Raw genomic sequence first — 22,241 nt, 5'->3', positions numbered from 1 at the left:
ATGAGTAAACTGGTATACGCAAACATTCAAATAAGTAACAACGTATATAGTTTTTGAGTCTTACCGAACGAAATCCTTGGTCAACATTTCGGTACACGAAATACAATGTTAGTGTTTAGATAATCGAAGCATCACAATCAGAAACCAATGGAACTTACCTGCTGAACTTCGGCCGTGGTCGACCGGAACAGCTCAATGTATCGCTGCCCGATCGACTCACGGTGCTTCGAAAGCGCCTTGGAGGCATCCGGTTCCTGGGCGAATAGCACGAACGCATCCCCAGTCGCCCGACCATCGGGCTTTTTCACAAACAGTATTCCATCGGCACCATCTAGCACGGTGCAGTTGTTCTCCCCGTTGGCGAAGAACTCCAGCTAAAATGAATACAATCACGGGGTTACAGCTTACATTCTCCAGATAGGAAACACAACGACCGCAAACCTACCACTTGTTTCGCTGTACAATCATACGGTAAACCTCGCATACGAATAATAACCTGAGCTCCCTTGGACAGGAATGCCTGAGCTTCGTTGGATGCACCGCCGGCCACCGCTAGGAAATCCTCTCCGGAGGCTCGATATACCTGCATGGCAGAGAGAAGGAAATTAGTTAATTCAATATTTTGTTCAGAATTAAAAACAAAACGCTCTTAAATTTACCTCAATATACCGGTTGCCGATGTGGTGCTTGTGTCGTTTTAGCGCCATGTCGCGATGCTCTTGAGTAACGAAGCGTACCAACGCTTCACCGTTACGACGACCCTGTGGTGATAAACAGAGTGCTACACCACCTCTGCATGGAGTTAATTGTCCAGAATGAGCAAGAAAATGGAAAGAAAATATTATGAGTTAACCAAATGTTTAATGTATCAAAGGCAACCGAGCAGCTTGGCTAATTTTTTGGCTGAAGCATTTAGTTCTCTGGAAAACGGTTGAAGATTATTATTAGCTGACCGAGTTAAATGAAGCTATTGAATAAATTCTGCATCCATTAGTAGCATTTACCACCTGTTTTTCGGCATTTGAGTAGTTGCTTTCATATGGCTACGTAGTATATTTAAACGCCTTGTCGTGTTACAACGATTAAGGTTAATCAGGGTCTTAATACGTTACCGGCGGTAATTTATTTAAGTTAGTTGTTAACGGTGATGTAAAACTCATCTCGCTAAATTTAAATACCGCTAATCTCAATACATTTTGCGTTAATTTCTAAGACACTTCTAAGACTAATCATTTTGGACGACTTAAATGTTCATTGAACAAATATTTAAAGTTTGCTACTTTCCCACATTGAGTGTTGAGGGACAGGGTGAGTTAAGGATATTTGAAAACAAACAGTTCCAGTATCGTCTTTACCCATTCGTGCATCGAATCAGCATTTCGATTCAATTTGCAATTTAATTCGGGTCAAAACACAATGTACCGATTCGTAGCAACAAACAGAACACGGTGGCCAAAGCTCACGAAAGGAAGCTGTGAAGGGAGTTGAAGAAAAAGCGTTCAAGATTGATTTGAAAATCAGTGCGTGGCAAGCGATCTGTTGATGTGGCCAAGTGATTTAGCTCTTCATCACATCTGGGACAGTCAACGAGCAAATCTACAACGTCAAATTCCTCCAAACGTTACTTCTGGTTTTTTGAGGTCTTACGGAGGCCTGACATTGTTTTGGCCAGTCTAGCATCTCCACTATACTCGGACCGTTTTAGACTGATACAAAACCAATAATCGTTTTTGTGTACTTAAAGAAATAAAACCTTCTAAACATTCCAGAACTTTACCCAAAATACACCATTGATTGAAAACATGAAGCATTGGTGTATTTCTTCTGTATATTAAGGGGAGCATTCTATTTTCGTTTTCGAGAGTTGTTCTACTGGAGCTGTAGAGCTAGGGTCTCGGAAGCGTTTTCCGTCAGAATCACTCGCTAGAATTGCAGACGAGACGGACAATATCACGCATTAAAATAACGCTTAAGGGGCCATGCATAAATGACGTAGCATTTTGAGGGATAGTGGGGATATACCAAATTGGTGGTGAAATGTGACGAGGGGGAGGATATAGTCAGAAGTTGTGCGACGTAGCATTAAGTTTAATTGTTTTTGACGGGCTTCTAAGAGAAATAAATCAAAATTCACACAAGTTACTTTTCAAGCGGATTTTCATGTGGTAAGCAAAATTTCGAAACGAAAAAAATTTGTATGCGGATTAAACTTGCTACATAATTTAGCTAATCTGTAGCCCCTCGACTTGCTCAGTGGGTGGTTGGAGAAGGAGTATGCTCACTACTACAAATACACATCCAGGGCTGCACCTATACTCACCCCTAGGGCTCGTCGCGGCAATTACCGCAACCGCGCGGTATTTACCGCATCCGCACCACAAAATCTGCGGTGCGGTGAGACACTTTTTCCCGCGGATGCGGTGCGGGAATTGAGCTTTTACCGCGCGGTATTACCGCAACCGCGCTTCAAAAAATTATTAATAAAGTCTGCAGTCTGTATACAAAAGTGAATTAAAACTATTTTTACCATTTGAGAAGCGCGCAATGAGATTTATTTTCTTAACGAATGTTTAGAAATGTCATTATTAGGAAAATTCCTCTGTCAGAACATATGGCTTTTACTTATACCTTACAATAGAGAAACATAAAGAACATTGAATTGTCCTAATTTCCATAGACTTGTCAACGATTTGAAAAGAAATCTGAATATAATCTGTATTCGACCTATCGCTACTCGATTTTTCTAACATTTTGGTTAGTCTGATATGATAAAACATATTGTTACTAAGAAAGAAAATCTATAAGCTGTGTCCAATATAATTATTTTTACGACATATTTTGAGCACTATTTATTTTATACTTCAAACTAAAAATTTACAAACGAACCTTTTCAAATACATAAAATGCAGAATCCAATCATTGAAGAACAATTCTCGCGTGTTTTTTGAAAAGGGCCAATAAGCATGCTGTCAATATTCACTTTGAGGGGAAATTCCGGACAAACCGTTAGTCGCCTACTATAAATCTTAGCAGTAGACGAAAGAGAAAACTTTTTCCATCCATAATATGTTAACATCCGTTCTTGGCGAGTTACGGTTTGGCCGGAATTTTCTCTCAAAGTGAATTTTGACAGCATGCTTATTGGCCGTTTACAAAAAACACGCGTGAATTGAATTGCACTGTCAAATCCAATTTAAAAATGCATTATTTCTCCCGATTTCTCTTGGCAATCGGAAATATGAATCGTTTTGGATGATATTTTTTCAACTGTGAAATTTGATTAATTTGGAGAATTTTAAAGATGCTTGAACTGAGACTTAAAAACAACCCAAAGAATGGAATTATCTTCATCAAACCAAACAAACTTGGAGGAATTAGCAGTAAAGGAGACAAATGTATGAAAAGAGACTAAAAAAGGAGGGGTCCAAATTATGTTAATTATCCTCTCATTCGTTCCTAAACATCGTATCTCTATCTCTTTTGACACCTGTGTAAATTCATAATGAATTTTTCTGCAGTCCGTTTTATAATATGCTATGCTACAGAACTTTTTTTCGCGTTCGTCCATTGTTGTCCAACTGGGAATATTTCCTAATATTTTTCAGTTAGCAGCATTTTGTGACTTTTTGGAAATAAAGCTTACGAAGTTAGTGTTTTTATAGTGTAGGGAACTGCGTTTTTTTGTAATTCTCAAATCCTCCCATCATATTATGACAAGTGTGAAAGTTAGCTCAGATGCAAAATTTTGCATAGTTTGAACAATTTATGACTTATATTTAGCTTTAATAAAAGTTCGTGTCATTGGAATTATGGAAAAATATTAGAAAAAAATAAATAAAGTGCTAGTACTTTCAAACTAGCCATTAGAAAATTACAGTTATGCATTTTTCAAGGGAGCACTTATTATTTGAATAAGAATACATCAGTCTCTTGAAAAATAAGAGGTTAGGGTTTTGGGATATAGTGTTCCTAAAATCCCTTATTAGTAATAACTTTTTTTTGCTGTATGCTGCAAATTATACATTTTTGCAGTTTTTCTAATGTTCAATAGCTCTGTACCAGTTAAGATTCGATGGGTTCCTGACTAGAGTTATATGTAGCACGATTTTTTGTCAAATATGGCATCGTTCTTATTGATGAAAGTCAACATTTTTTATATCACTGTATTGGGATTTAAGCGCTACTATATAGAATTCCTGGTGCCTGTCTTTTAATTTTTTTTTTGTGAATTTAATGATTTTTACTACGTAAATGCGAAAAACGTTCATTTCATTTTCATGTGTCAAAATCATTGCAAACATGAAAATTGAACATAAAAAATATGTAATTTCATTAATCTATTTTTCAATTAATTATGGATAACTAAATTAAACGTTTTCCTATTAATTGCTGCGGAAGAATGGTTTTGTATGTAAAAAGATGAAATACTGCTAAATTTCATAGTGCTATGCTACTATTAGAGGAATGACGATGTTTTACCTTGTTTCGAAAGTATTTGTCTAAAAATGTCCGGGATTTTATTAATAAAAATTGCAAAAGTTGAATTTTTTCATATATGTTACATTCTGAGGAATCCGTCGAAGTTAATTTCCGTGTAAATAAGAATAACATTTTATTATATATCGTTATACAAAATAAATGAATAATTTTTCCACATAATTTTTAAAAATACATGAATTTTACCGCATTACCGCGCGGTGCGGTAAATGCAGAGCGGTTGCGGTAAGCGGTGCGGTTTTATTATTTTTTTTGCGGTTGCGGTGCGGACTATCCATTTACCGCCCACATCCGCACCGCGACGAACCCTACTCACCCCGGTACTCATTCACTTCAGGAACTATTCGAAAGTGGACCATCGAAAAATGTTAGAACCAAGGTGAACAACTGCAAGGTCGAGAAATTATTTAAAATGCTCAAAAGCGGGGCCTTGAAATTTCCTTCGTCTGAAACACACGAAGACGAGGGCTGACGACTCCTTTCGAGTCCGGAAGTCGAATCAAAATCGTGGAATCACTGTACGGACAATGTCTACCTTGTGCAAAGCTACGATACTACCCTATTTGAGCACATACTTATAATTTATTTTCTTCCACCCCCACAATAATCTTAACCTAGGTGACGTCACTTATTCAGGTCTACTTGCGCTTTGAACTCTTTGTTGGTGCAGGTCTGTCGATAACATTCCAGACGAAGGTGGCAGCTGCTTTTAACGAACATGGCTGCTGCTGTAGATGAGGCTTCCGTGTCCGGTTCTTTGTGCCGGTCGAATCGCAGCCGGCTTGGATTTCGTGGCTGTACCTGTTTCCCAGAATGGCGAAGAACCTCGTGTAGCGTCAATAGGGCTACAGGGCTTGCTGGCCGTAGCGATCTGTGTTGTAATCTAATGGCGGCGAACAGAGGCCGCTCCACAGAGGAGTAACTAGAACAAATTCCTGGCCAAAAACCAAAATATTTTTTTCTCGATTTGCAGTTTCGTTATATTTTTTGTATATACCTGGAAGCCTACTGAATAATGTGGTGAAATTAGGAGTATGTCAAAAATTGTTAAAGAATTTTTGCGTGGATGCAAAATGGCAATATTTGAAGGGTTTTTTGTAAATAATTTTCATTGTATATCCAACAATATCGCTTTCTAGTGACGACGACTGTATTAAATTAGACAATATTATAAAAAACGTAGTTGTACAACTTTAGCCTAAAATTAACTGAAAATAGTGGTGTTACTGTGCATAGTACTAACTTTCAAAGATACGTTTTTTAAACTTTTATTCCAAACTTGAAAAAAAAATTATATTAAGCGCCGAGGTCCGGCAAAGTTTCTGAAGCAGCATTACAATACAAGATTCCAGCTATCCAAAAAAACATAAGAACTCTTCCGGACTTGTCCGATCCACAAATTCCAAGCGATTTGAAAATATTCAAATTTTTACTAATTTGAGGTACACCGAAATACTGTAGGACCAAATACTATGTTTGGAAAAATGTATCCCTATGGAAACCTACACAGTCGTCCCTTTCCCTCTCCCTTTTTCACTGATCATTTGTTTATACAACTAGAAAACAAATGTATTCACGAATATCTCCTCGAAATTACTAGTCTTCGAAAGGATATAGAAAATTGACCTTTGCAATGGTAGGTGGATAGATGCCAAATTATTCCAAAATCTAGTTGTTGTCTATTTTTAGTTCATATTAAGGCATAATAACAGCAATAGCAGCAGAAAATAATTTTCGCCAGGATTCGACCCCAGTTACTCCTCTGTGCGCTCTAGGCAGCTAAGTTCGGATGATACCGAAAAAATTTGCAATATCATACAAACTGACATTTCAATTGTCAAAATCTTGGCAGCCTTTGGCGATGGCTGCAACAGCGATGGATGGTATGTTGCGCGACTTTATGCTCACACCGTTGTGAAGAGATACCTTGGGTGAGCGCCGGCAACCCTTCTGCGTGAGTGACCCACCCGTCTCAGGTGACAACCTGGACTTGGAAGGCCATCACTCACACAGTTTGAGGGCCCATTTTATTGGCTCGAATCAAAACTCGTCGATATGTCACTTGACGATAGGTTCCACTTCCGGTGAAAATTTCAACGTGTCGACATGTTGGTTTTCACCGAGTGCTAGATAATTCGCTGTTTTCACCTTGATTGGGCGAATTACTCGTGCTGTGGTGGACCAATTTTGTGGCGCTGCGAGTTTATCGTCGGTTAGTCACAAAAAGTAAAGTCCATTGGACTATAAACGAAAATTAACTGGCAATATAGCTTTATATGCTGTGCCATTTTGGGCTTTGTTTCACAAACAAGCCAAACAGAAGCGAAGAAGAAGAAGAAAGACGATAGGTTCATCCGGAGTGTTCATTTGTGTTGAAATTTCGCTAGCGTTGCCAATTTTATTTTGTTTCCACCACCCAATGTGGCTATGCCACATCGCTTTTGCGCGTGCTGTCCGAATTCGCTACCGCTCAATCGGAACTAGGGATAGCCCCTATGTTTGAATAAGCCGGGCAAACGAGTGGATCACAGATTCGCTTGCTTCCGATGGCGGGTCGATGACCAGGGCTCGGTTATGCGGCTAAACCGCATCGAAATGGTATCCCTTAAACAGAGGTTCCTGAAGGGTATCAGATGGTTATCGGAACCCAGTAAAGTTCAACCGGAAATGAGCCGGAATTCTGCTGGGTTCTAATTAGTATTCCGGCTCCAGTGATACAACCGATTTTAACAAGAATCGGTTTTGTCACTGGAGCCGGAATACGAATTAGAACCAGCCAGCATTTCGGCTGAGCTGGGAAGTTTCCTAAAATTTAATCTGTGAAATAAAAACTTTCTGGCAACGCTCCAGCACCCCGTTGAACTCTAACGATTTCGCCACCTGGGAGCAAGTTTGACGCTATGGAATGAATTTTGTTTACTTTCGACATGTTTTGATTCGAGCCAATAAAATCCACCCCAATTTGATGTTGTAAGCAAAGTGGGATTTAGGGAACGGGAAAGAGAAAGTCTAGCAGCCCTTATAAATTTGGCAAAGCAAACTAACAACTGTCGTAACCTGTGGTTACAAATCTTGCTAACTAGTAAACTCAATTTGGTAGTTGAAATAAATTTTCTCTTCGATTTCAACCAAACAAAATTTAGTATTTTAGTTGGACGTATGCTTCTTAGAATCATTGGCAGTTGCAGGATTGTGAACTAAGAGAACTTCTCTTCATGCTCCATGACATATAAAATTCAAAACAAAACTATCAACGATATATTCGTCATCAAATAGGTTGATTTTGCAAGCAATTTGCTGTTATAATGAAAATGTCGATAAAAGCCGTTAAACATTTTGTAGGGAAATGTATTTGAAAGAATTGTAAAAAAAATTTTCCTCGCCGGCCGCTTTGCGAGAGGCTGGGGGTACTTTATTTACACAGAGTCCTCCTGAGGTAAGAATTTTGCGACAAAATGTTACGAGGGGAACGGACGGATCAAAAATCGCTAACACTTGAAAACAATGCTTCGCCTAATATAACGGTTATTTAGAATATACTTTTGGTTGGGGCTGTGGTCGTATTTATGATAAGGCCGCCCCTGGCATATGCACAAGTAAGCTGAGGATAGATATGGGACCGTGTATAAAAGGAGGAGCTAGTGTTCTGGAAAAATAAGCGGATTGACATTTTTAGGATGAATTTCCTCATAGTGTCTGTGTGGAAATGGTGATGAGTCTGGGATCTTCTGTTAACCTTCCGGCAGTCGCGCTGGTGTACTGAGTGCACGCTGCTCTGAAAAGCTAGCGAATTGTCTTTGGGCAACTGCGGCTGCTCATTCAGTGTCATGCGAGACTTCCGGAGGGTTAAGTAGGCACCGTTTTAACATACTGTATTATATTCCAAACACCCTTGAAGGTGGTCGTAACCCATTCTTAGGTCAATTTGCAATGTAAAGTTTGTTCGCGACAAAATATGGAAACCTAAAAACACATAGATCTCTTGATATATTCAACCAAAAATGAAATTTTTTACAAATATGGACGTATGTCTTTTTTATCCAAAAATACATGTTAAATGCGCTTTCAAAAATGGGTCGAAAGAAATGCAAATTAGAAATAATATGTGCGGTCCAAACGGAAATCAAAAGACATCTCATTGGAATAGTTCTAAAAAGCTTGGCTAATCGGCAAGCTCTGTTCACACCGTTTCCAAAACGTCTAATACTCGATTACCATCAGCTACATATAAAAGAAATGCAAAAAACAATCTTAAGAAACGACGAAATGGATTCGATAGTGAGACAAACATTCTGCTCGTACCCTAATAAAATAATAATAAAATAAAAACGTCAAATGTGTTTGTGTATAATTCGAAGCATCATTAAGGAACGAAGTCATTGAAGGTATTGATTATTCCGAATTTTAGTGATAGGCAGAATATGAAGGCTAAACACTTCTTCGAAAATTGTAGCGTGGATATTCTACCAATTTTTCCTGTGTGGCAATCGATTACAAAACTTGGACGTAGAAGACTTCAACCATGCTTTATGGTATGTAACGAAATGAAGTATTAAAGTAATTCTGAACGATAGAGAAGTCTAAATTTCTCAAGAAATATTTGGTTAAGCAGGTCTTCTGCAACAGTGGGTGAACCAGTAAAAACTTCATACCAACAGGAAGGTATCCCAGAATATGTGCTAAGAAGATTGTTTACAGAAGCGGTTTTAACCACTTCTGTACAGTAATAATCCGCTTTTTATGTTCTGGTTAGATTTGGATTCTTCTTTTTAACCTTCCGGAAGTCACGCTAGTGCACTGAGTGCACGCTACTCTGAAAATCTAGCGAAATCGTCTGAGCGCACCAGCGGTTGCTCGTTCAGTGGGCCATTTGCGCGACTTCCGGAAGGTTAATAATGATTGTGTAGTTGATACAAAATCATCCAGCACTTTTCACAACTTTAAAGTAGGGGCATAATTCAAGAAAATGTCGAATAATCACAGGAAAACACAGACAGGTCTGCGAACAAATTATAGAAACCGGTTTTTGGTAAGTTTACTTGTGATTTGAGATAAACAGTTTTTTAGTCTCTCATTTGCCTGCTTATGATTTTTCCCAACAATTCAGAAATTAAGTACCCTCTAAACTGCCGTTAAGATCGTATTCGTCCCATGTTCTATGAGATTCCCTCTATACATAAGACAATTATGCGTTGAACGGCAGTGAAAAGGTCAGTTGAAAATTCCATCTTCCAATTCCAACATAGTAACATAGTAACAATATAATAAATACAAACAAATAAATAAATAAAACGATTTTTAATGCAATCTGGCAATAGCAGCACACAAAAAAGGACACTAGTGTATATTCTATCTCTGCTCAAGCTAGTGCTATAAGTTAAGCATACGTAACAGTCGCCACGATCTATGGTGAGTGATAATACACTGCCGATTTTATTTTTGCGATGATCGTTTGTCTGTTTATTGTGAGATGAGTTAAGCTTCGCAGCAAAAGGGAGGCAAACTTCGGTTAAATACACTATTTGTTGATTTTAAATATTGTCTTATCCGCCCGTATGTTAGCGGAAGATGATATTGAAACTGAAGCTTGCGAAAGTCATCTTCATACAGTTCTATTATACACGAAAAGCCATATTGAAAACGTTGAATTATTAAGCGGAGTTGAGTGTTTAACCGTTAGGTAGCGACATAGTACGCGAGTACCTTTCCAGATTTCAATTAAAATTACAATGTGCTGTCCATAACTAGAACCTGAAACTTGGTGACATCATAGTACATCACTAGGCATAAATTTTAGTGAGATAAAATTGAAGATGTAGACCTGAGCGAACGTTTTGGTCGTTTCTACCGCATAGCAGACTGACAGGGTAATGGTCATTACTATTATAATTTTAAACTTATTCAAATATTTGTAGGTGGTTTGGAATCAGGAAGTCAGCTACTTGTTTCCGGACACCCGGTCCTGGAAGTGTGTCCCAGCTTTGAAATACTATTTGTAAATTTCAAAGAACCCTAGTAATATGGATGTCAAAATTCTTGGGTTTGCCACAGAGATTGTTAACAATCGTCATGGGACTATCTGATAATTTGATCCCGGAGCGGTTGTGACACTTTATTTACTTTCTTAATAATTCTGTCTGTCAGTGAGCGGAGCAGACAAATGACTTCAGCTGCAGACAAAAAATAGGGGCAGCCAACGTGCGCGAATAAGAAGTATGAAAGCTGTGCGTTACCTAATGCCGCTATGGACTAGCACTGAACACGAGAGGAATTGAGTAGCGCTTAGAATTAACTCGATGGCTAGTACATGAAAGAACTTGAATAAAACAAGTTTACGCCGTTGAGAATTAGTTGATTACAAACCCCAAAATTGGTTATATAAGCAAAAAATAAGCTGCCGCAAAACAAGAGATCAGCTACGATGCGATATACTGTTATACGGTCATGAAGATTTATTTCAAGAATCGGCAATTTTTTGACGTAGGACTACGTCTTTGTTTTCGATATGGGGGTGCACTTTGCAAATTCTGCAAAACTTGTATGTAACGAAAAGTGGTCCAATTTTGAACGCAAATAATTCAGCCATCTCCCGATAAATTTTCAAATTTTATGCGCGAATCGCCCCGAAATACTTTTAAGAATGGATTCCAATAGATAAACCCAAAGATTTTTGATATCATGGCATTAAAAATTTAAATAATATACAACCTTGTCAAAATATCGCGCAATTACACACATAAGATAGCGCTTCCCAAGCCCGGTACGACATATTTGTGTACCTAGCGCGCTACGCTTCTATGAATAACGTTATCATCGACTATTTAAAGAACGAATTTGGCCGGACAAGCTCAGTTGCCTGTTGAACGGAAGGCGGAGCAGATCACTGCGCTGTGTGTTTTCACAGCCAGTGTAGCTGAATGAGAAGTCCGTTACACTGCTTGTGAAGATACGCTATCTAGTGCTATGATTTCTTTTGTGTTGTGCTCGTTTCCAGCACACTTTTATGTACAATCTCGAATACAGTTATTCCTACAAAAAATCGCTTGTACATTCGAGCTCCATTTGCAAACACGGCTAACATAGTGTCGTGATACTAGTTGTCTCTTTCGCTCTACCCATCATCAGCGTTGACTCATTTTGCTTTGTTCGCTTGGGTTCAATGTTTGAGGCGAATGTAGGTATATCAAATTTGTTGGCAGGGTTACTACATTTGCAGATTTTTCTGTAATGTCAGATATTCAATTTGTAGAAAAAATATTAAATAATAAAAGTTGCCTTTTAGCATGAGCTCACCGAAATTGTTTTTGCAATGCATATTTGTTTTTGCTATGTAACTTATGTATTCTGCAAATACTAAAAGCAAATTTCTTTTAAGTTGAACCAAAAACATTTTATTATTTTTTGAAATTATTTATAATTATATTGCGAAGTTTAGGTAAAAATTTCGGAATGGATCTCCAAGTACTTCACGAGACAATACAATTATAACAGGTCTGTCACTGGTTTAGTGTAAAATTGGCTTGTTTTCAGTTTATAACTGTAATATCTCGCATAGTATTTTGATATCCACTCCATATTTTTTCACAAAAAAAAGATTAAACATGATTCTTAATATTTAAAATTGACCCAACTTTTAAAAAAAAATCAATTTGTTTATAATAATTGCAGATTTCATAAGCTATATAACAAAAAAATGTTTATGTTTTTTTCGGTAAGCTCATGCAAAAACTACCTTTTGTAAATAATATTTTTTTCCATGCAGTTATCAGTGATTGAAAAATGTTCAATTTTATAAACTTCAAAAGTTACAAATCTAATAACTTGAAAAAAGTATGATATTCAGCCAAAACAAAAAATTCGTGTTAATTATTTTAAGCTAAAGAATGCAAGAAAAAAAATTGCAAGGAATTCAAATTTTGGTTGTAAATCTGACGAGGGATGACCCATATAACTATTGTTGTGAGAAGTTGTAATTATGAGATGGATCGAATATTGTTATTCTCCCTAGTATAAAATGTGTTGAGGGGAGTAAGTGCGTTGAACCGAATATTAGAGCCAATATTTTCCAATCGCATTTAAAAAAAATATTAAAACCAGGTCGAAATTTTTCCCTGATTTGAATACAAATTCCCTGAAAATTCCAGGTTTTTCCAGGTCAAATAGAATTCCCTGAAATTCCCTGATTTTCCAGGTTTTTTCCAGGAATCGCCACCCTATTGAGATTGAGTATCTTGAATCTTATAAATTATATAAACAATTCAAAGAAGACAATTGATGCTTTTATATATTCTGTATTAATATCTCAAATATTTCTAAGATCGGTTGACTATGTTGTGAGTTTTTACTATAAATGTAAACAAAAGTCGCACTCACACGTGTCATAGGTGTGTATTGATGACAAAATTTGTATGGCGGAAAATATTCGTGCATGGAAAATTTTCCATAGAAAAAAATCATCAATTATTAACTTTTATTCATATCTTTGGCTTCATTTGGTCTATAAACAAACGGTGAGATGCATTGTGAAGGAAATGAGTCAGGGAATCTAGAAAAAATAGTTATTTTTGGTTACAGTGTTGCCAAATATGCTGTGTCCAATAAATTCTCATACACTTGTCGTGTACGCACAACACATATATTAGCTATGTATTGGTGACATGTTGTACTATGTTTGTACTATTACTGACATGATAACATACATTCTTTCATTCAGTTTACATTTTCTGCCGACGATGAAGGAATTCCGTGCTGTGGTGATAAAATTTTTTTTGGCAGGTGAGCGCCCGGGCGCTATTTTCAAAAGTTTAAAGAGTGTTGGAGTAAAGCGCGATTATGTTTACCGGACCATCCAAAGGAACCGTGACACTTGCTCATTGGATGACAGAAAAAGATCCGGCCGCCCTCGTTCGGTAAGGACTGGACAAGTGGTTAAAGTCGTGAAGGAACGGATTAGGCGAAAATCTCAGCGCTCTGTTCGTAAAATGGCTGCTGATCTGAATATGTCGAAATCATCGATGCACAATATTTTAAAACTCGACCTGGGACTGCAAGCTTTCAAGAAACGTAAAGTACACGGAGTTTCGGGAGCTTCCAAGGAAAAAAGACTTGAAAGAGCAAGTGCTATCCTATCACGGCACGCTGGGGAAGAATTTATATTTTCTGATGAGAAATTATTTGTCCTGCAGCAACCTCACAATGTCCAAAATGACCGATTGTGGGCTGTCACTTCTAGGAATGTCTCAGATAGTGACAGGAACATTCCTCGATTCCAAAGCGCCGGTGCAGTGATGGTTTGGGGAGCAATTTGCAAGCGTGACAAATTTCCGCTTGTTTTCATCGACAGAGGCGTTAAAATTAACGCTGTGTATTATAAAACTGAAGTTTTAGAGAAAGTCGTAAAGCCAAATGTGCAAACAATGTTTGGAAATGACCATTATGTGTTTCAGCAGGACGGAGCGCCTTCCCACACAGTAAATGTCGTTCAGAGCTGGTGTCGGAACAATTTGAACGACTTTTTGGCGAAGGACGAATGGCCTCCCAGCTCTCCGGATCTTAATCCCTTGGACTATTTTGTGTGGTCATACATGTTGTCGAAGATCAACGAATACAGAGTGTCCAATATAACCCAATTCAAAACCGTAATTCAACGGATTTGGGACGAAATGCCGATGGAAGCCGTGAGTGCCGCTTGTGATGGTTTTGAGAAACGTCTGAAGCTGGTGAAGAAATTAAAAGGCGGTGTCATTCCAAAACATATGCTGTAAATGATCAGTATTTCCAGTTTAAAACTAAAATTGCATTTTTCTCACAATTCGAGCATTTTTGTTTTGAAAATGGTTATGCCTTTGTGTTTCTCAGATAGTTTTACATATAAAAACATCTTATACATCAAGATAATTTGAGCCAATCCTCAAACACAATCATTTGAAGCAAAAAATTAAAAATTTCTCAGCACGTTTCTCGCTATATCGCAGTAACCAAGCAGAATGTCAAAATTCTGTAAACGCCACTTTGTAGAGATTTTTTAGACAAGTATTGTGGCATATCTAACTCAATTTACCCCAAAATGGCGTTTGTCATAAGATAGCACAACAGCGACGATATGTGTGGGAGCAGGGACTTCATGATCGCGTGTATCATCGCGAAAGGCGCTCGAGCGTTTATACGTTAACGTGTTCGATCGCGTGCATGTCGCGTGTGCTAGTGTGTATGTAATTTCCAGTATATAAATTCGATTTTATAACCGTGTGTTTATTCGCATATTCGTATGTGTTCTTGGATGATCGCGTGCGGACCGTGAATCTGATAGTTAATTTTCGATGTACGGTTCAGATGCTAGAAGAGAATGAGTTCGTCCATATCATTAGGGTTCCCGGTTATGCCATCATGGAACGTGTTGTCTCGAAAATATTATTGGTCTAACTGAAAGTTAGACCTAGGCTGAAGGGTGGAGACTAGGCACTTCCGGACGTAACCAATTAATGATTGCGCAAACACGAGCGTTCCCATTTACTCCTGATACCGCGTTTGTAAATTTATAGGTGCTGAAACGTTCACTTAGTGATCGGGACGTTACCCTGTTTGTGAGATCAAGGGCACAGGTGTGCGTAGATGAACGCGAAGGGCTCGAGCGTTTGTATGTTAACGTGTTTGTCGCGTGTGCTAGCGAGTATGTAACTGTGCGTACATAAATTCGATTTTATAACCGTGTGGTCATTCGCATATTCGCTTGTACTCTTGAATGGTCGTACACGGATCGTGAATATGGTACTTACTTTTTAGTGAATGGTTCAGATGCTAGAAGAGAGTAAGTTTCCCCATATCACTAGAGTCATTTCACCATTAATGTGTTGTCTAGTGAATATGAACGTCATTTTTTGTCCACCTAGGTTGTTAAGATCGAAGATAAGTGTTTCCGGACGTGGCCGATGCATTATCGTGCGAACACGGGAGTTTGTATAAGATTATTAGTGGGGTGTTTTCATGTTTGCGAGACCGCGGGCTTTCGTGTATCCATGCATCGCGAAGGTTTTAATCATTTGTATATCGTCATGAAACGTGTTGTCTAGTAAAAATGAGCGTCATTTTGACATTGAAAATGTTTTACTCCACTATCTGGGCCTATGTGTCATTCTAAAATCTAAACCAGTGATTCTGGACCTGTGGTCTGCGGACCCCTACGGGTCCGTGAAGTCGTTGCTGGAGGTCCGCGAAGAAAAATAAATCTTCCAAGTGCATATTGAAATTTCAAGCCTAATAAAGTTCCTTTTCTAATAAACTGAAAATAACATATTGATAGCCAACAAAATCGATGTTCATCCATGGGGATCCGCAGCAACCCAGGGTGATTTCTAAGGGATCCGTGGTACGAAAAAGGTTGAGAACCGCTGATCTAAACTATCTCCTATGTAACGAAACTATGTAAGATTGGCATGCTTATAACTCCGCTATTACTAGATGGATTTTAATCATTCATATACCAACCAATTCAGAAACACCTAACTTAAATATTGGTAATAATTTAATATCTTTGCAATAAAAGCAGTCTTATAAAAATCGGTACTATTAAAAAAAGTTCACGAAAAAAGGGATATTCGCCATTCGTGAGGTAGATTTCTCAGGCAGAGCCATCAACAGGAAGCACCTTAGTGGCTCAATCAAACACGAATAGTCATAATTTAAGGCGACGCTTGCCCGTTTAAATCAGTTGTTGCTCCTATCCCATACGAGCAACATCGTCTCCAGACATGCGCGTTTGAGTTAGTTTTTGCTCTTACGTCGAACGGGCAAGATCATGGCTGTAGCGTCTGGACACTACAAAAAGCGGTAGACGCTATGAATTTTCGGCAGCGGTGGCATCGCACACAGTTGAACCGTGTACGAGTTTCTCGGGTACCAGCACGGTTTCACAGAATGATTTGCAAAGTGAGGAATTGCAAAGGATTGAGTTCAATACGGCAGGGTGCGCCTTGTGTGTGCTGCTCTGCTTGAGAGTTTGCGTTTGAAAAAAAAATATTTTTATGCATGCGTGCGCGTTGTAAATCCATGTTTTCGGCGCTTTCTAGGTGCATTGGGTAATGAGCCTATTGGCATACATGTTTCATATTTCGGTTATATGTGATACGTTTTTTATCAGCAAGGCATCTGACAACGTGCTTCTGTGGTTATTTCTACAGCACTGTTCAGCAGCGTTGTATTTTATATGGGAGTGTAATTAGAACGGAAACAATCACATTCCGAGCAGAACTTTTTGATCTATTATTTCGAACACTTTTGTTTCGTACTGCATAAAACTGAAAATTTTAAAACAAGAACTTACTGTCCCAGCAGCAGCGGGTGTTCTTTTTAGATTAAAATTCATGCCATGTCTTAAACGTTACTGGACTTAAATTTGTTTTCCCAGTTTATCCAGTCTGTCCTGTGTATTTAGAATAGCTCTAAACGCGTTTAAAATAAAATAACAAATAGAACAGTTGTGTATATCAAATTAAATTTTAAAATAAATCTGTTTTAAATTAAGAAACAAACCGCTTAACTGGGGATGTAATTGTGTCAGTTTATATGAAAAAATCATTTTCTGTCGTCAACGTAAACTGTCCCTGGCAGCACTGCTCCATCTGAATCCAATCAGACTAAATGCAAAAACTTCTGTTCTAGAGCTGATCCTTGTAACAGTTAATACTCAAATGAAAGGCAAGAATCATATTTATTAGCCTTACTTGTTTTTGTAAGCAAATCTTGCCTCAATCAAAAGTTATAGCTGTTTAAAAACGTTGTTGTCCACAAACAACATGGGCATGAATGGATTGATGATTTTCATTTCCGAAACCACAATTTCTATGTTCACTGCAAATGCATGTTACTCTTTTGATTTAGGTCCGATTTTAGCTCAACTAGTTTCATTTTATAGGGAAATTAAAGAACTTAGTTTTCAATTATTATATTATAATGGAAAACTTCACTAAGTTTGCTTGGAACTATGACTTTTTCGTTTAATTATGTTTGAGGTGGTCAGATCAAAAATACTTTTTTCACAAATGTATTCTGTGCAATCAGGCGAAACATTTCAGAACGGTCGCATAATTTATGTTCTATAGGAAATTACCTCTACTTTTCGAATAACATGGTCTCGTTCTGCGCCTAGGTGCGCAAACGGGTTTAAGGTTGCACAGAGAAAGGGTAAAATTCGCAAACGAAAAAAGCAGTTTTTTTCCACACCGTATGTCAGATCTTCATAAAAATCAATCAGCGTATGTAGAATGTTGTTACAGTACTGCTAATTGGTTTTTATGAAGATCTGACATACGGTGTGGAAAAAAACTGCTTTTTTCGTTTGCGAATTTTACGCTTTCTCTGTGCAACCTTAAGGAGATTTTAAAGTTTTGTTACTGCTATGGAGGTGCATGGTATTTTGTGCAAGATAATTTTAAAATCTATAGTAAACCAACACGTTTTACAATGAATATAAAGTAGTGTGGTTCATTTTTATGATATTTTTGATATTGATGAACAGTAACGGAAAATCTATTATAAAAATAGGATCATAGTCATAAGAAAGGTTCAATGACACTGTATGTATAACTGCATCTAAACAATAATTAAACCAACTAGTGACTTATTTTACGATGAAAATAAATGAAATGGATAATTTCACTGTAGTAATTATGTCACAAACCTACTGTTGAAAACGAAAATAGCCGTATGAAGTTCCTATGGCTTAGTTATGCAAACACCTTCAAAAAGCTGTCAAAAATTCATTTTTCGTCCGAATAACTTACAACCTCGCAGAAATACTTCTTGTAGCTCAGCTGGTGCGAGAAATATACTAGCGAGATTATCCCACAACTTTCGTACTTGGATTTAAGTCCAGGCTTGCCCCAATTTTGGCTAGAAAAGTCCAACTGTGCGGCTCATTGCCTCTAATGGGAGGGTAAAATTGAAATTGTTCAGATAAAATCAAAATTAGAGCTGAAAATTCATTCTCATTCCATTCGGAACAATTCAGGAATCCTTCTCGTATGTAATCTATTTACTGTTCACAGCAAATCCTCGTTCAAAAATTACATAATCGGAGTATCGTTATAAGACAGTTCAGAACGACTGCCAGCTCCAACAAAATTACAACAAACTTTTTGAACTCTACGTGCACCTGAGGGAACTGAAATACTGTAATATTGTTGCTATTTTTCACAAATAACCAAGAAGTATCAATCAAATACATAAACTAAAACATTATTCCACACTCTCTCCATTACCCTTGACTGTTGATGTTTTCTGGTGTCGTGTTTTGACCGCTGGGTTTTTCTGCTATCGGTTCACTGGAGCCGGTTTCAGCCTCAACCAGAACGGTATCCTTCGCTGGTGTCGACTGTGTTACATAACTATCAGCAACGTCAGTTGAAACCTCACTTCTGCTCTCACTTTCACTCATACCTGCTACTTTCAAGCGGAAACGAAAATTAGCACTTCCCAAACCTTTTTCTGAGTTCCGAAAAATCAACAAACTCTGATGCGATTAACGATTATTATTAGGGCAGTGATCTAAATCTGCCCTTGCCGACTGGATAGAGTAGTTTAAATTTGCAATTCAGGTAGCGCCGGCGAAAAAAAAACCGCTCAATACGTTGGCTTTCGCTTAGCCGAGGTTCTCGCGACTGAAAGAGTACACTAAATGGCATGGCGGTACATTTCAAAACAATCCGGGAAAAATCGATCACCCGAGCTGCGCGGGTACTGCGAGTTTGCTGATGTGGGTTTTTGCGCTTTGAAGCGCGCTGCTTGCTCATACCGTGAGGGTAGATGACACTATGTTTGAGCATCAAGCTTTCAGTCGAAATAAAAAAAAAATCAGCATTTAAATTCACTTTTGAAGTTGAAAAGATCGCCGACACTTGCTTGACCTAGGTGGGAATCGAACTTCACACCTACTGCCGAACGCCGTTAGTAGTTAGTAGTTCGCTACCGACGCTCCGTTTTTCTTATGTGTGACGAACCATGTGAGCAGAACACGTCCCGGCCAACGCTTCGATGTGATGCCAATGTGAAAAGGTCGTCCATTATCAACGGTTTGAGTAAAAATATTGTGTTGTATAATTTACTAGAACAGCCAGTACCTAAGTGGGCTTTGAAAGTATGTTTGTATGTGTGATTAAAACTTTCTACTTGCTCAGGGTGACCATCAGGATGTTGGTAAGAAAGTTGAAACGGATCTTCACCATTCCTGACAATAATTATTTAGGTAATATACATCTATGATATAGAAACATCAATAATAGTAACTCAACTAAGATGAAAATAATTAGTTCAGAGTAGCTAATATTTCTGAAATGATGGCAATAGTAGGTATGTACAAATACCAGCGTCATAAACCAGCATTTACGGAACAGCGAATTTACGATACTGAATTACCAAATAATCCTCCTGTTTCATAGGGCCGGAGCACAATACAGCATCTTGTGGATTTCGAAGTTGCTTGTTTTGCAGGATCGTGATTTGTGAAACATGCTGAAAATCTGTAATTTAACCGTTTCAGAAGCGCTGACAAGGGTTAATGATCGGTTGATGTCGGATTCACAGTACAGAACAGATCCCTATCCTATCGGAAGTATTCATTCAATTTTCATATGATAATATCACAATTGAAAAATATTTTCTTAAATCTTCATTGAAAAATACTGAAAATTAAGCAAGTGACAATGAAGAAGGTGCCTCGTCGAAAACTTGTTTTGCGATGTACATTAGACTGCCAAGAAAAAATAACAAGAATTTAAAAAAAACTCAACTAGGTTCACCTCTGAGTCGATTCCTAGACCCACCAGGAGTGTCTGCTCCAAATTTGAACTAAAACGGATAAATCGGGCTACCAGACCAACATGTTGGGAGTTTGTATGAGATTCTTCAACAAATTTACATGGAGAATCCTTACTATCTTGTATTTTCACCGCTAGGTGGCATTATATACATTGTTTAATCATAGCAAGTAAAAATAAGAAATATAATTTTTGCACCTACAACCTTGTCGAAGACTGAAAATCAATCCAATTTCATTGAGGAAAAATTTATTTTTTTCCGATATAGTATGTTTGGAAGGATTTTAGTACACATAATGAGTCATCCTTTCACAATAAAATTTTAGTTCTTTATTTCACCACATTACCGAACCGACGTGCTTGATGGGTGTAAGGGGTTCTCAGACAATATGCATGTAGAAAAGCCACTAGCTCGCATTTTCACTGTTAGGTGGTACAGATTCTCACTGTAAGTGAAAATAAGAAAGATATCGTTATGGCCTAAAACTTTGTAGAACTCTGCGAATCAATTCAACTTTGTTAAGAGAACTTTTAATGAACACATATTTGAGTAAATTTCGCAAGGGGCATGGTGGGTAATCAGTAGGCGATTGCCACGAACCTTCTTTTGCAAAAAAAATGTTGGATATAGCTAAGTATGTACTATGTTTGAAAGAATTTTAGTACATAATATGAGTCAAATTTTGACTAATTTTTGTTCCATATTTCATTGGAAGGAACCAACACAAACTTTTCATTTGTGGATGTATAATACTTCTAACGTTTCAATACAGGTGCCCCGATTCAAAAATTTCGGCCGAACTTTTAGCCGATTTTTTAAACTTGAATATCCGCCCATTGGACTGAAGGAAAAAATTAGATGTTTGCGCTAACTGATTGGAAATATTTACATGGGTGTCCCAAAATGACATCATGTTAAAAAAGTCATCGGGCTCACTTCTTAAATGAAAGGTTAGGGTATTAGGTCCACTTTCTTCTTCGGATTGAGTCTGATAAAGCGTTTCCTACTAGTGGCGAATTTTGATTTTTTGAAAAATGGGCCGATTTTGGATAAAATTTCAAATTTATGCCTGTTGAAGTGGTCCCGAACTGTCTTAGATTTTTTCATCTTTTTATTTTTCTGGAGATCCAACTGGAGTAGTTTGGTTAGTTAGTTTGTACAAATCTTGAATTATAAGAGCGGCAGAGCCATTAAAACTTAGTAAAAAGTGAAATTTTTGTTGTTTTTCAGTATTTTTTTCCTTCAAAACTGGGTATCTACAAAATTTTAAAAGTATAGAAAGCACTTTATATAGTTGAGCCGAATACAGGGGCGTAATTTGGCTGAAGAAAGTGTATAGCTACGGCTAATGGGGTATGAGTTATTTAAGTTTTTGTAAGATAACCTTTGACATTTTTAGCAATACATCAAAAATAATGCTACTCCAAAAAATAAATCAGTTCAAATGTGCTTTGACCACACATTGTTTTTCGGAAAATAGAAGGAAAATGATTAAAACTGACGTTTTTTGTACATCTTTAGTATGCCAGGACGAGGTTTAATGAGCATCTGATATTTTTTTTGTAACTTAGATTATAAAAATAATGATAACTTTGCTAATGACGCCAAGTCTCTAATCATTTTTTGAAGAGATAATTCTCCATAATTACTTCTAGGAGGAATCGTCAACAAAATAATTGTGTCAGAAAATGCGCTGTATTCTGTTGTAAAACTTTTTCGAGGATATTTGCCCCAAATTCGACTATTTCGGAATTATGTGATCTGTGACAGTAAATATCAGTTTTTCAACACTCACCTCACTCTTCTGCATTTTTCTCCTCTTTAAAGTTCCCAACATGTAAATAACACCTTATATACAAAATGTGAATACGCCAATCAATTCAGCCTTCAAATATACGCCATAACTTGCCATTAACTCGACATATTTGTTTAAT

The 22,241-nt window shown here is 37.6% G+C and overlaps 1 protein-coding gene across 6 annotated transcripts in view; it reads right to left on the bottom strand.

Moving 5' to 3' along the window:
• Window positions 1-22,241, bottom strand: part of LOC131688486 (RNA-binding protein fusilli) — a 351,529-nt gene that overhangs the window by 38,475 nt on the left and 290,813 nt on the right. For all 6 annotated transcript variants that reach the window (XM_058972767.1, XM_058972772.1, XM_058972771.1 and 3 more), the window contains exons 8-10: window positions 660-792; window positions 446-583; window positions 159-374 (exon numbers count right to left, since the gene is read on the bottom strand). In XM_058972767.1, the coding sequence (XP_058828750.1) occupies window positions 159-374; window positions 446-583; window positions 660-792 (487 nt within the window). The remainder of the gene's footprint in view (window positions 1-158; window positions 375-445; window positions 584-659; window positions 793-22,241) is intronic.

Source organism: Topomyia yanbarensis, chromosome 3 (assembly GCF_030247195.1).
Source record: "Topomyia yanbarensis strain Yona2022 chromosome 3, ASM3024719v1, whole genome shotgun sequence".
NCBI classification, from domain to species: domain Eukaryota; kingdom Metazoa; phylum Arthropoda; class Insecta; order Diptera; family Culicidae; genus Topomyia; species Topomyia yanbarensis.
This window is presented reverse-complemented; position numbering and strand designations above follow the sequence as displayed.